This window comes from Phoca vitulina, unplaced genomic scaffold (genome assembly GCF_004348235.1).
Source record: "Phoca vitulina isolate PV1807 unplaced genomic scaffold, GSC_HSeal_1.0 scaffold18, whole genome shotgun sequence".
Taxonomy (NCBI): Eukaryota; Metazoa; Chordata; class Mammalia; order Carnivora; family Phocidae; genus Phoca; species Phoca vitulina.
The window spans coordinates 18,335,177-18,349,668 of record NW_022589721.1 but is presented as its reverse complement, the minus strand read 5'-3'; the positions used below and the strand labels follow the sequence as shown (position 1 = coordinate 18,349,668).

The 14,492-nt window shown below is 43.6% G+C and overlaps 1 protein-coding gene across 3 annotated transcripts in view; it reads right to left on the bottom strand.

Moving 5' to 3' along the window:
• The window catches only part of TBC1D31 (TBC1 domain family member 31), a 67,545-nt gene extending 66,532 nt beyond the window's left edge, over positions 1 to 1,013 (bottom strand). For 2 of the 3 annotated variants that reach the window (XM_032415604.1, XM_032415605.1), the window contains exon 1: positions 692 to 934. In XM_032415604.1, coding sequence (XP_032271495.1) covers positions 692 to 768 — 77 coding nt within the window. In that variant the 5' untranslated portion in view covers positions 769 to 934. The other variant, XM_032415607.1, reaches the window with a different exon arrangement.
• Positions 1,014 to 14,492: the final 13,479 nt, after the last annotated feature.

Below are 14,492 nucleotides of genomic sequence, written 5' to 3'. Positions count from 1 at the left end.
AGCAGCAGCAGCAGCAGCAGCAGCAGCAGCAGCAGCGGGGCCTTACTAGAAGGGCCACCTTGCACTGTAGGATGTAACCCCCTGTCGTCACCGCCATACACGCTAAGGCGTAAACGCCACAAAACCGGGAGTTTTTGTTCCACTGCTGTCCCCCAGAGCTTAGAAGCTTGGCACAGAGTAGGTGCTCAACCAACAGTTGATGGATGCATGCTTGTCTGAATATAAACGATGATTTAAGATGGATAAGTTGCAGCATTCGGAAGGGGTAGACGTGCACTGTTCCCCTGTCCCTGCATCGTTCGTCCTGAGTTCTTTTCCAGCTGCAATCGTTAACAAATATTTGCTGAGCATCTACTGTGCGCCGGGAATGCTACAGGGCTCCTACGATAATTCAGGCAGGCAGAGCCCTGGTACAAATTCTCGCGCGCGCCTCGCCGACCCCCGGCCCACGACCGGGAAGGGGTCTCTGACGACCTCGGCGTCCGGAGCACAGCAGGACTCAGGCTACCTGCCTTTCAAGAGGTCTCCCAGGCCAGGGATCCCGGGCAGGTCAGAGGCCGAGCCCGAACCTCCACCCGGCCCCCTGCACCCCTTCCCGAGACCCTCCCCAACAGCGCCTCCAACGCCTCTGCAAGGACGCAGACCCGCCCCTCGCCGGCCTCCAGGCCCGTCCGCAGCCCGCCGCCTTTACCCGTCCCGAGCGGCCGGGGAGGGCTTGCGGTGCCACAGCTTGCCGCTCTCCTTGTTGCCCAGGTCTGTGCTCTGCATGGCGAAGCCCACTCGCGGCAGCCGCCGCCGCCGCCGCGGGGTGCACAACCGACTCGGCGCCTTCCCGGCAGGCCCCGCGCTCCCCGCCCGGGAAATTTAAGCTCCCGACCCGGGAGATTTGAGCTCCCGCCCCGGCGTCCGGGATCCCCGCGACCCGACCATCCGCGCCCTGGACGCCGACCTTTCTATTCACAGCCAATAGGGAGGCGGTTTTCCTCCCAACTCCGCCCAGGCGACCCCTACAGCTCCGGGCAGTGGAACCGGCCAACGACCTTCTCTTAGACTCCGCCCCTTTTAGAGATCCACCCCCAATCCCGGGGCCCAAAGCCTTCTGGGAATCGTAGTTTTCTGCAGGTGGCACAGGGCGCCGGCAATCCGCGAGAGAATTCTGCACTCTTGGGGCCTCGCGGGGTTTTAGGCTCCCCACCGAGGCAATAAAAGTGGTTTTCTCCTGCGGTCCCTGCGTTCCTTTCTACAGTGCATTTAGGGATTAAGGGTTGTAGAGACAACTATTAGAGAAGGACCCAAATACATCGAGAATTGAAGGGTTCCTTTTATAGAGCATTCGGGCTTAAAAAGAACCTCTGTAGAGTCCATTTTTCTTGTCCTTTTCACCATCGTGATTCCTTTTTCAATTGTAATCTAACAAGAGGCGCCAGTATCATGGTGTCCAGTCCACCAGTCGTGGACCAGAAAAGCAAAATGTCATCAGCAACCAGTTGCGCTGACATCAGAGTTCCTTTTTGTAAAAATTCACTTAGCACTTCTGTCGTGCCTACCAGGTATCAAGCGTTCTTCTAAGTGCTTTACGATTATTAATCCATTTAATTCTCATAGCAAACCTACAATGCTGGTAGTACTATTATTCTCATTTTTTGTGTTCTGTGAGGTAGTTTATTGGTTTCCTGAGACTGCAGGAATAAATTACCACAAACTTGGTGAAGAAGAAGAAGGAGGAGGAGGAGGGGAAGCAGAAGAAGAAGAAAGAAGAAGAAGAAGAAGAAGAAGAAAAAGAAGAAGAAAAAGAAGAAAAGAAGAAAAAAAGAAAGGAAGGAAAGAAAGAAAGAAAGAAAGAAAGAAAGAAAGAAAGAAAGAAAGAAAGAAAGAAAGAAAGAAAAAGAAAGAAAGAAGAAAGAAGTTATTCTGTCATAGTTCTGGAGGCCAGAGTCAGAAATCAAGATGTCGGCAGAGCCGCTCCCTCCAGAGGCTCTAGGGAGGATTCCATTCCTTGCCTTTTCCAGCTGGTGACCTCCTTGACTTGGGACCACATCATTCCCTTCCAACCCTCCATTCTCGGCCTCCATCTTCACATTGCCTTCTCTTTCCCACCTCTGTTTCAAATCTCTCTTATAAGAACACCTGTCATTGGACTTAGGGCCCTCCCGGGTAATCCAGGATGATCTCCTTATTCCAAGATTCTTAACTTAATTACACCGGCAAAGACTGTTTTCTAAATAAGGTAACATTCACATGTTCTGGGGATTAGGTCGTGGATATTCATTTTGGGGGGCCACTGTTCTACCTCCTACAGGTAGGTACTTCTTTCATCCCCGTTTTGCAGACAAGGAATTGAGTTAGTAGGGGAGCCAGGATTAGGTTTTTAGTCTTTTCATTCTTAGTCTCCATGTTTTTCTACAACAGAGAAATGAGTTTTTACAAAATTATAAAGCCATGAAAAAAGTTTTTCTACAACAGAAAAATGAGTTTTTACAAAATTATAAAGCCATGAAAAAAGCCAGTTTGAAAAGCTCAAACTCTACCAAAAAAACAAAACTCTCACAAAAATTTACCAATGCAGATTTTATTTTATTTTTTTAAAGATTTTATTTATTTATTTGAGAGAGAGAGAGCACAAGCAGAGTGAGCGGCAGGCAGAGGGAGAAGCAGGCTCCCCACCGAGCAGGGAGCCCCATGTGGGACTCGATCCCAGGACCCTGGGATCATGACCCGAGCTGAAGGCAGACACTTAACTGTCTGAGCCACCCAGGCGCCCCTCAATGCAGATTTTAAAACTTTTTGTATTGTTACCGAGGGGTGGCTCTGAGAGACCACACAACTTTTCATAACCTGTTGCAGAAGAGACCATCACGTTCCTCATTTTTATTTATAGGATTTGAGATGATAATAAATTATGCATGTGAATGTTTGCATTTTTAGTCAGGAAACAGGGTGTTAGGCTTATGGGCGCTTAACTTGAAACACGGGTTATTTCTCACATTTCTATCCCACGCAGGTAACCAAGCAACATTTTTATCAGTAGCAGAGACAAACATGCTGAATGATTTCCTTAACTACTTTGGTTTAACCTGCCTGCAGGTCGGCTTGTATGGGCTGTCACAGCCCATGTGACCATCCTATTCAATTTTAGGTATGTGATAAAGAGGTTTCCATATTACAGATCTTCTGGACGCCCACTTTGCACTTATCTTTGGATTGAATTTGGGCCAGATCTGAAGGTCAGGCTGGCGACTGAAGAGACATGCCCCCAGTGGCTGTCAGCCTTCTCCTTATTACAATTTCCCAATGTTTATAACCCAAGTTGGTAGACCATTTGCTAGTTCCTTCCTGAATCATTACTCGGTCAATAACTGATGCATCGTATAAATATATTTTTTCAGCCTAACTGAGGTGTAATTGATATTCAATAAACTTCATGTATTTAAACTGTATAATTTTATGATTTGACATAAATATACTCTTATGAAGCTATCATCATAATCAAGATCATGAACATATCCATCACCCCTGAAAGTTTCCTCCTGCCTGTTTGTAATTCATTCTCTTTCTATCCCCACCCCATCTTGCCCGCAGGCAACCACTAATCTGCTTTCTGTCTCATAGTTAATTTTTTCTAGAAATTTATATAAATAGGTCCTAAACTATGTACTCTTTTTTTTTTTTTCTTTTGGCCTGGCTACTTTCACTCAGCATAATTATTTTGAGAATCAACTATATTGTTGGGTATATCAACAGGTCATATGTTCTTATTGTTGAGTGGCATTTCATGGTATTGATATACCACAATTAATGTATCCATTCACCTTTGATGAACATTTGATTTGGATTGTTTCCAGTTTGGGGTTATTACAAAGACAGCTGTTATGAACATTCCTGTACAAGTCTTCGTGTAAACATATGTTTTCAGTTCTGTTGGGTAAATTCTTAGAAGTGGAATGGCCGGGCCATAGATGATAAGTAGAGACTTAACTTTTTAAGGAAGTGTCAAATGTTTTCAGAGTAGTTGTGTCATTTTGCATCCCCACCAACAGTGTAGGATAGTTCCAGGCACTCCATATCTATGATGAGTCTTTGTGATTACAGCCATACTAGGAATGTTGTGGTACTTCACGGTGATTTTAATTGCCCTTTCCGGAATGACAAATGATATGTTCAGCATCTTTTCACGTGATCATTTGCTTTCTGCATATATCTTGGGTGAAGTATCTGTTCAAATATTTTATCCAGTGTTTAATTGGGCTGTTTTTTCTTATTGAGTTTTGAGAGTTCTTTACATATTCTGGATCTAAGCCCTTTATCATATATGCGCTTTGCATATATTTTCTCCCCGTTTGTGGCTTGTTTTTTCGTTCTCTTTACAATATCTTTCAATGAGTAGATGCTATTAATGTTGATGAAGATCAACCCAACAGTGTTTTCTTTTATGAATTGTGTGTTTGGTGTCATGTCTAAGAAATCTTTACTTAATCCAAGGTCACAAAGATTTCATCCTGTTTTCTTCCTTATATATATTTCAAATACATCCTCAGAGTGAACAGAAAGTTATGTGTGTCCAAGGGATTTTAGGGAGTTGCTTTGCTAAGTCCTTTCTCCTTGCCCTCTTGCCTATCCCACTTCCACCACTGTGGGATGCTTTCTTTTTTGCAATGATAATCTATAATCTGGAGAGAGAAGAAGCACTTCCACTTTGCCTACTTTGTTAGAGGGTATTTAGTGGACATTTGGATTGCTCAACATCTGAAAACCCTTTCTGTTTGGGAAAAATCCCAATATATTTAGAAGGTAAAGGGCAGCTCTTCCCTGGCACCCAGTTCTCTAACGCCCCCAAACCTAGGCCAATCAAGGAGTGAGCAAGCAAATCAAACCAGTATGGTAACCGAAGACAACTGAAAATACAATTCAAATATTTACTGCAATCTCTCAAAGAGCATCAAGTAGAAGCAATTAATAACCTTTAGCAAATTTCTTCAAATACCCTTTTTCACCTTATTGAGTTAGGTTAAACTAAGTTATGCCACAATAACTAAGAACTCCACAACTCAGTGGCTTAAAACAACTCAGCAGCTTATGTTGCTCATCTTAGTCTCTAGGGGAACCGGGTTGATGGAGTAGCCAACATTTCAAAAGTTTTTGGTTGCTGTCCAGGGGAAAGAGAGTTCTAAAGGGTCTCATACCAGCAATTAAATGCTCTAGCCCAGAAATGTCACTATAACTTTTACTCCCAGTTCACTACCAGACCTAAGGCTCCATCCAAACACAAGGGGCCGGGAAGTGCAATAGGACTAAATTAGTTATCTGTAGCTGCAATATTGCTGTGAAAAAGCAACCACCAAAACTCTGTGCTATTCAACCATGAGCATTTACTGCTCACACATCTGGGATCAGCCAGACTGTTACTGCAGCATAAAGTAGCCCATCCTGACTAGTAGAGTAATTTTGTCCCCATTTTACAAACAAGGTTTGGTGTGCTTATTTACTTGTCTAAGGTCATGTAGCTATTGAGGCAAGAGTCAAATGTTGGGGTACCTGGCTGGCTCAGTCGGAACAGCATGCAATTCTTGATCTCGGGGTTGCAAGTTTGAGCCTCACATTGGGCACAGAGATTACTAAAAATAAATAAATAAATAAATAAATAAATAAATAAATAAATAAAAACATAAAATAAAATTAAACAAATGTAGACCTATCTGGCTCCATTATCTCACTGCCTTTCCTGCACCAGATTAGTGTGGTTGTGAAATCTTCCAAAAGACCTATCGCCGGGACCAGAAAATAATTTATTGCTAGTCTGGGTTAAAGAATCTCTGGGAACTTTTGTAACAAGATTCTGTTTTATCTCCTTGGGAAAAGGTTTTATTTGCACATTAAAAGGGGTGTTGGTAAACAAAGATGTTGAGAGCACTTAAAAAAAAAATAAAGCACTGAGGTAGTGGGGCTGGGGGAGGGTATATGGTTAGAAGGTAGACGTGGATAATTTTGCCTATCCAGCACTGTCCTTCCCCCCCCCCCCCCCCCCCCCCCCATGCACTGTTACACACACATTCTGGGAAATGCTTCTAGCCCACCTCTCACTGGTCAAATGATTGGCTCAGGGGTGGGGCCTGACTCAGCTGAGCCAATCAGAGCCCTTCTTTGGGATTTTTAAAGTTGAGACCAAGTGCCCCCAAGTCTCAGTCCCTCTCTGGTAGTAAAGACTGGAAGCTGCCAGAGGCCGTAGCTCCAACTTTGTGGTGTTGGCCAGTCTGAGAGAGGGTAGCTGGAACTCGGAAAAAAAAAAAAAAAAGGAGAGATAGTAAAAGAACATTCTGTTCTGGCAGGATTTATGTCTCTTGTTCTAATTATCCCAGAAGCTTGCCTGGACTCTTGTCCTTCCTATACTCTGGTCATTTGAGCTAAAACATTGCTTTCTATTTCTAAAATAGATGTAATTGGAAGAAAAAAGAATCAGGGAAGGCTTCAGAAGGGTGATACATGAGCTGAGTCTGGAAGGATGAATAGGGGTTACGAGGCAGAGACGTTAGGGAGGGAAACAGCATCTGCAGAAAGTCAGGGGCATTTGTGAAACAACATAGACCCTTCTAGAAACTAGAAATGTTTAGTGTAATTAAAGCACAAGATGCACAAGGAGATATTATGCATGTAAAGTGTTCAGCACCTAGAAAACCCTCAATAATAATAACAACAACAATTATTATTATTATTATTATTATTATTATGTGGGTGAATGGAGGAAGAGTGAGACACATGTCAAAGTCAGAATATAAAAGACCCAGACTGCCATTCTAAGGCATTTGGATCTTATTCTAAAAGGTTCTAGGATAACTTGTGGTTTCTAGACACATCCCTCTGACCTTAAGAGAAAGATCACTTTTTTTTTTTTTTAAGATTTTATTTATTTATTTGACACAGAGAGAGGGAACACAAGCAGGGGGAGGGGAAGAGGGAGAAGCAGGCTCCCTGCCGAGCCACCCAGGTGCCCCTAGGAGAAAGATCACTTAAAAGAGTTTGAGGCTCGAGGCAGAAAGAGGGTGGGGGCTGTTGTTCTACTTGAGACAGAAGTGATGAAGGGTCGACCAAGGCACTCACCACCAAAGGAATCCAAGCAGGCAACAGTTAGATGACAAGGGTACATTGATATACTGGGTAGGAAAGCCGACATTGCAAAGGAAAGAGTTGTGTTTCCTCAGTGAAACAGAAATGTGTATCATGCTGCTAACTGATGCAAACCCGTGTTTGCAATGATGCAAACCCATCAGGCCATGTTTTCCATTTCCTAGATGACTCAGCTTTTTGGCATGGTGGGGAAGGCGGGGAATAAGGCAAGAGCCTTTGCAGGTGAGCTACGACACAGCGCCCCTCTCCCACCCTTTTAACGTGACTCAGAAGAGACAAAGAAAATCAAAGAGACATGCTCCAAGTTGCTTGAATAAATATTCATGTCTAGGTGTTCTCATAAAACATACATGAAAGCAACCAGGGGCAGTGTTTCCCGTGTAATCAAAAGGATTTGGCGACTACAGCTGGAATGGGACAGTATCAGAGCCAAGGGGGAAATGTGATGTTTCTTTTGACAGGTGGCAAGATCATCCCCACGTACAGTGAGAAACTGCTGACACAGACTGTGGTTTCTCAAAGTCCTCCTGCAGGCTGAAGGAAGGAGGAGACCAGAGAGGGAAGCTCCCTCTTCCAGGACAGAATGGGCCGTGGCTGCAAGTTCCCAGTCTTTTTTTTTTTTTTAAAGATTTTATTTATTTGACAGAGAGAGACATAGCGAGAGAGGGAACACAAGTAGGGGGAGTAGGAGAGGGAGAAGCAGGCTTCCCGCAGAGCAGGGAGCCCGATGTGGGGCTCGATCCCAGGACCCTGGGATCATGACCTGAGCTGAAGGCAGACGCTTAACAACTGAGCCAGCCAGGCACCCCTGCAAGTTCCCAGTCTTTATAGCCCTTCCATGTGGGCAGGAGAGGCGGAGGGTGTGGAATTCTTGGCCCCCATCATGTCCACAACTGTCTTAAGAAAGACAGCCCGTAGCCACCTCTGTTGTAGCCACGACTGCATCATATTCCATTTTATGGATGGGGCATAATTTTATCATCCCTCTGTTGTTGGCAGATGGGTTTTAAAAAATTACATGCAAACTTTATGCCAGAGACATTAATATCTAAGTGTGTTATTGTAGGCACCAGTCAAAGGCAGCATGGAAAAGTTCGATTGGAAGCTTAAATCTTTACATTATGCTCTGCGGGTGGGGGCCTGTGCCAAAGCCCGCCCTGGGCAGAGGATCGTGGAGTCAGAGAGCGCTGGGAATATGTCCCACGGGACTGAATGGGAATGAACATTTGTGGGCTCAGAGGACGGGCTATCAGTCACATGGGACAGGATGCCAGTAAACCGTGAGTAAAAGACCTCTAATTGCTGTAAGGGAAGAAGGCGAACTGCAAAGCATTTATTGTGCATTAAGGGATTCTAGGGCAGTGTGGCCTCCTTCCTCCAGTGCCCAGTCTGGACAGTGTGCGCAAAGAGGCCACAGAGCCCAGTGAGGATGATCAGCAAGACATCTGCACCTAACAGACCAGGCTCTTCAGTCTCTTCTGATTTTTATGTGGCCTTACTTAACAGTAAAAATCATCTTTCCCAAGTAATTTTTTAAAGATTTTATTTATTTATTTGAAAGAGAGAGAGCATGAGTGGGGGTGGGGTGGCCGGAAGGCTAGGCAGAGGGAGAGGGAGAAGCAGACTCCCCACTGAGCAGGGAGCCTGACTTAGGGCTCCATCCCAGGACCCTGGGATCATGACTTGAGCCAAAGGCAGATGCCCAACTGACTGAGCCACCCAGGTGCCCCTCCCGAGTAATTTTTTATTTTTTTTTAAGATTTTATTTATCTATTTGACATAGAGAAGCGGGGAAGAGAACAAGCAGGGGGCGTGGGCAGAGGGAGAATCAGGCTCCCCGCTGAGCAAGGAGCCGGATGCGGGGCTTGATCCCTGGACTCTGGGATCATGACCTGAGCCGAAGACAGACACTTAATGACTGAGCCACCCAGGCACCCCCCAAGTAATTTTTTAAAAATACTTTTTTTAGAGCAATTTTAAGTTCACAGAAAAATGAGGAGAAAGGTAAACAGATTTTCCCATATACCTCCTGCCCCCACACATGCACATTCTCCACCATTATCAACATCCCCACCAGAAGAACACCTCTGTTACAGTTGATGAACCTACATGGACATATCATAATTTCCCAGAGTCCATGGTTTATATTATGGTTCTCTCTTGGTGTTGTACATTCTATGGGTTTGGACATTATAATATCATAGAGAGTATTTTCATTGCCCTAAAAATCCTCTGTGCTCCACCTATTCATCCCTCCCTTCTCCCTTTTACCCGAGTATTTTTGTTTTCATTATACTGATGGCTTTGAAAAATATTGCAAGCAACTTTCTGCATGAGGAAAGGGAAAGATAAGATAGGACATGCACAACAGGATTGCCTCTTTCACCTATAGACCTTAGAAAGGTGTCACTCTGCCCATAGGGGCCTATCCAAAGGCCTCCCTGGTCAGAAGGCTGTGGAATCAGAGAATGCTGGGACTATTTCCCACAGGACTGAATAATCTGAATTTTGCATAAAATTAAAACCTCTAACTCATGAGTACTGTGAACACAGAGTCCTAATTTCGCATATTCCACCCTATTCTCCCTGTAAGTATGTTGCCTGAGTCCATTGGCTCTAATGCTTACTAGTACTCTAACCTTGGGCATAGTATTTAACTTCTCTGTGCCTTGATTTCTTCATCTGTAAAATCGGGATTATAATAGGAGCAAGGCCATAGAATTGTGAAGAGTTTAGAACAGCATTGGCGCACAGAAGACCTCAGTGAATGCTAGCTGTTATTATTGCTGTTATTATTTTTTGTATCTTTCTTTATTAAACCATCCAGAATGCTACAGACTTTGCTGATTATTATCCACAGACAAGAAATGGGCAACCACATTATGCTTTTCTCACTGGTAGTATAGCACACAGCGATTCCTTGGAGGGCCCCATGCCCATTACTTAGCACTACGGATGTACAAGAGACAATAATCCAATAAAAACTTGCACACCCAGGAAGTCTCTGGTGCTGTCTTCATCTGTATTCTCAAGGCTTATTCTGCTAAGCAATGAAGGGAATTCATCATTTGCATGATGATCCCGTTTATGCCCCCTTAACATACCACAAACACACACACACACGCACACACACACTCCTATATATTCTATTATTGCTATTATTTAAGCCCTTCTAAGGAGAGTAACAGTGATGTGCTGACAAATTTAACAACTTACTCTCTGGACATAAAGAAAAAAAGCATGTAAATACTCCTACAATTCAAGACCAGTTTCAAGCTAGCAATGTGATGTCATTGGAAAGAGGCGAGCAATAGTACACTGTTACATAGTATGTTCCCTATACAGATACAATGGACACGAGTAATCTCAACAGCATTGATAATTATAAAACGTGGTACAGTAATTAAGAAATGATTAATCATCAAATGTTTCAGTTGTCTGTTGCTGTGTAACAAATCACCTCAGAGTTTATTGGCTTAAAACAAAAATGATTTCCTAAATTCCACAGTTCTGTGAGTTGACCATGCTCAGCTGAGCAGTTCTGCTGCTCCCTGGGTTCTAGCCATGGTCACTCATGGCTGCGTTCAGCTGAAGCTTACCCGCGACTGAAACATCCAAGATGGCTTCTCATCTACCAGTGCCTCTGCCCACGGGGCCTCTCGTCATTTGGCAGTCTAGCTGGAGTTTCTTTATGTGGCACTGGGTTCTAAGACAGGAATGCTCCAATAGGACAAGCCTGCACGTATACGTGTTTAACAAGCCTCTGTTTGCATCATCATGCCTGCTAATGTCCCATTGGCTAAAGCAAGTCACATGGTCAGGTCTAGACTCAATGTAGAAGGAGCAACTGGACATCTATAGGCTAAAAACATAAAACAAAACAAAAACCAAAAACCCTTGACCTAAGTCTTATACAAAAGTTAACTCAAAATGGATCACATAGGTTGACAAAGGTGGTAAAAGAAATTCAATAGAGGAAAGCATTTTCAACAAATGGTGCTGGAGCAACTGGACATCTATAGGCTAAAAACAAAAAACAAAACAAAACCCAAAAACCCTTGACCTAAATCTTATACAAAAGTTAACTCAAAATGGATCAATGTAGAAGGAAATTACACACCTGCATGATCCCAAGAGATGTGTTTTGTTAGAGATTCCTCATGTGATGGTTGACCACAGATGCCATCAGGAAATCCCAGAGGCACAGTCAGTGGGAGCACATATAGGAATAAATCATCCTTTGAAGGGGGTTGAGAGGGTTGTCCTACTGTGTGTGTGTGTGTGTGTGTGTGTGTGTGTGTGTGTGTGTATCTTGGGGCGGTAAGGGGAGTTGCAAAAGGAGGAGGAGTGGACAAGCGTTGTATGTAACTCAGTGATTCTTAACCAAGAGTGACTGCCCCAGACCCCAGAGGACATTTGGCCGTGTCTGCAGACATTTTTGACTGTCATAACCGAGAAGGCGTGTGCTACTGGCCCATGGTGCCATGGCTGGGGCTAATCATCCTACCATGCACAGGGAAGCCCCGCACCAACAAAACTGTTTGACCCAAAGTGTCAACAGTGCTGGGTCTGTGAAACCCTGCGTGTAACCTAACACACGCACAAATTTGTCTGGTTAGTGTGTACTCTCTCTTGCCGACACATTTTTTCCTACCGCCTTTGACAACACGTTACAAGATATAAAACGCTTTCGGAGCTCTCTAAATGCATGTTCAGCCTACTTGGATTGGCTTCAAACAAACGTGACAGATGTAGCTTTTCTGGCTCCAGTCCTTGCCAGTCAAGCATATGCATGTTTGCACATTGCATCTGCAGCATCAGCAGTAACATCCTGTGACTACAGGAGCTTGCACATCCGACTTCCACCGAGACATCTTGAATTACTTTTCCTCCGAGTCTGCCGGCTCTCAGGTGCTCTTGATATCTCTCTTTGCTTTCTCCAGGTAAGCTATTCTGTTCCATTCCTCACTGTCCGAAGACTACATTTGCCCTCTCTCTGCAAAGGAGATCCTCGTTCGCTAGTTCAATAAATATCAGTGGAACTCCGATGTGGGCAAGGGCTGTTCTGGGCGCTGGAGAATGGCAGTGAACAAGACAAAATTGCCCTTGCCTGGAACTTACATTCTGGTTAGGAAGACAGACAACTACTGAGAAAATAAATAAATTATGTCATGTCAGGTAATGAAAAGTGAAGAATTGTTTTAAAGATTTTATTTATTTATTAGAGAGAGAGAGAGAGAGATAATATGGGGGGGAGGGGCAGAGGGAGTAGCAGACTCCCTGCTGAGCAGGGAGCCCGACACATCCCAGGCTCCATGCCAGGCTCCATCCCAGGACCCCAGGATCATGCCCTGCACCAAAGGCAGACGCTCAACCTACTGAGCCACCCAGGTGCCCCAAAAGTGAAGACACATTTAAGCAGGGTAAAGGGATGAGCAGGAGGGTCGGGCTGATACCTGGGTGACGGTGTCCAAGGAAGGCGCTGCTGGCAGGTATTGTCTAAGCAGGGAACTGGGTGCCGCGCAGGAAGGAGACACAAAGGCAGGTTTTCAACAGTGTACTCACTGCGCTGTGTAAGACATTTATATTGGCTTCCCAGGGCTGCTGTAACAAGGTATCGCGAATTGGGTGGCTTAAAATAGTGAAATTTATTCTCTCACAGTTTCAGGGGCTAGAAGTCTGAAAGCAAAGTATTGGCAAGGTTGGTTCCTTCTGGAAGCTCTGAGGGAGAGTCTGGTCCATGCTCCTCTCCAAGCTCCTGGTTCTGGTGGGCAATCCTGGGTTTATAGATGTGCCACTCCAATCTCTGCCCTTGTCTTCCCATGGCCTTCTCCCCCTCCGTTTTCTCTTTGTATATCAAGTCATTGCTAATCCAATGGACTGGCTCACCCTCATCAAGTATGATCTCATTTAAACGTGGTTACATCTGCAAATACTATTTTCAGATAACATTATATTCATAGGTGCCGGGGTTTAGGATTTTAATATATCTGTTTGGGGAACACATTTCAGCTTCTAACATGATTGTTTGGGGTTATCACAATGACTAAGGGCACAACAGGAATTTAGGAAAGGGGTCAGGGATGCTAGGTAGACATCCTACAATGTATAAAATGGTCCTGCATCCTTTTGAACGTTTCCAACATATTCCTGTAAGTGAAAACCCTGTTTGTAATATATGAACTAGAACCTAATTCTGTTTTACATGGAAACATAAAGAATATTTAAAGGGATTTAATATACTCTAAGTTGTCCTGGAATGCAGCTACTGGATTCACTGAGACGAGATTGTACTTTTTCTTTTTTGTTTGGTTTCGTGTTTTTTTTTTAATTTGAATATATTTGACATATACCATTGTGTAAATTTACGGTGTATATACTTACTGTTTCTAATGTATATGTGTTTATTATTTCCTCTGTCTTACATAAAAAATGGCATATTATATATAAAATATTTGCAGTTTCTGTTTTTTTCACTTACTAAGGTATCCTGGAAATCATTCCATATGTATTCATAGAGATCTTCCTTATTCTTTCAAATTATTCTAATGTGTCAATGTACCATAGTCCGCAACCTGTCTCCTATGTACGGGCACTTGGGTCCTTCCAATATGTTGCAACTACAATAACACAATAAATAACCTTGTATCTGACTTTTGTACAATTTTTTTTTTTTTCTGTACTCTTCCAGGTTTATATTCAGGGTAAGTTACTAAAATTGCCATTGTTAGGTTAAACAGTAAATGTATACGTTGTTCCTATTCTCGAGGGATTATACTACTTTTTTGCCAATCTGGTAGGTGAAAAATAGCATCTCAGTATGGCTTTAAGTTGCATTTCTCTTATTATGGGAAAAGTTGAATATCTTTTAAAATGCTTCAGGGTAATCTATTTTTTGGTGAATTATCTGTGCATTTTGTCCATTTTTCTATTGGGTTTTGGTCTTTTTTCCTCATTTTTAAAAAAGATTTTATTTTATTTTTTATTTTTATTTATTTATTTATTTTAAAGATTTTATTTATTTATTTGAGACAGAGAGAGCACATGAGAGTAGGGAGTGTCAGAGGGAGAAGCAGGCTCCCTGCCGAGCAGGGAGCCTGATGCGGGACTCGATCCAGGGACTCCAGGATCATGACCTGAGCCGAAGGCAGTCGCTTAACCAACTGAGCCACCCAGGCGCCCAAAAAGATTTTATTTTTAAGTAATCTCTACACCCAACATGGGGCTCAACCTCAAGACCCCGAGATCAAGAGTCTCATCATGCCTTACCGACTGAGCCAGCCAGGCACTCCTCCCCTTATTTTTTTTAGCAAGTTCTTCATATATTTGGGGATATTAGTCTTTTATCTGTGATAAATCTTGAAACTATTTTC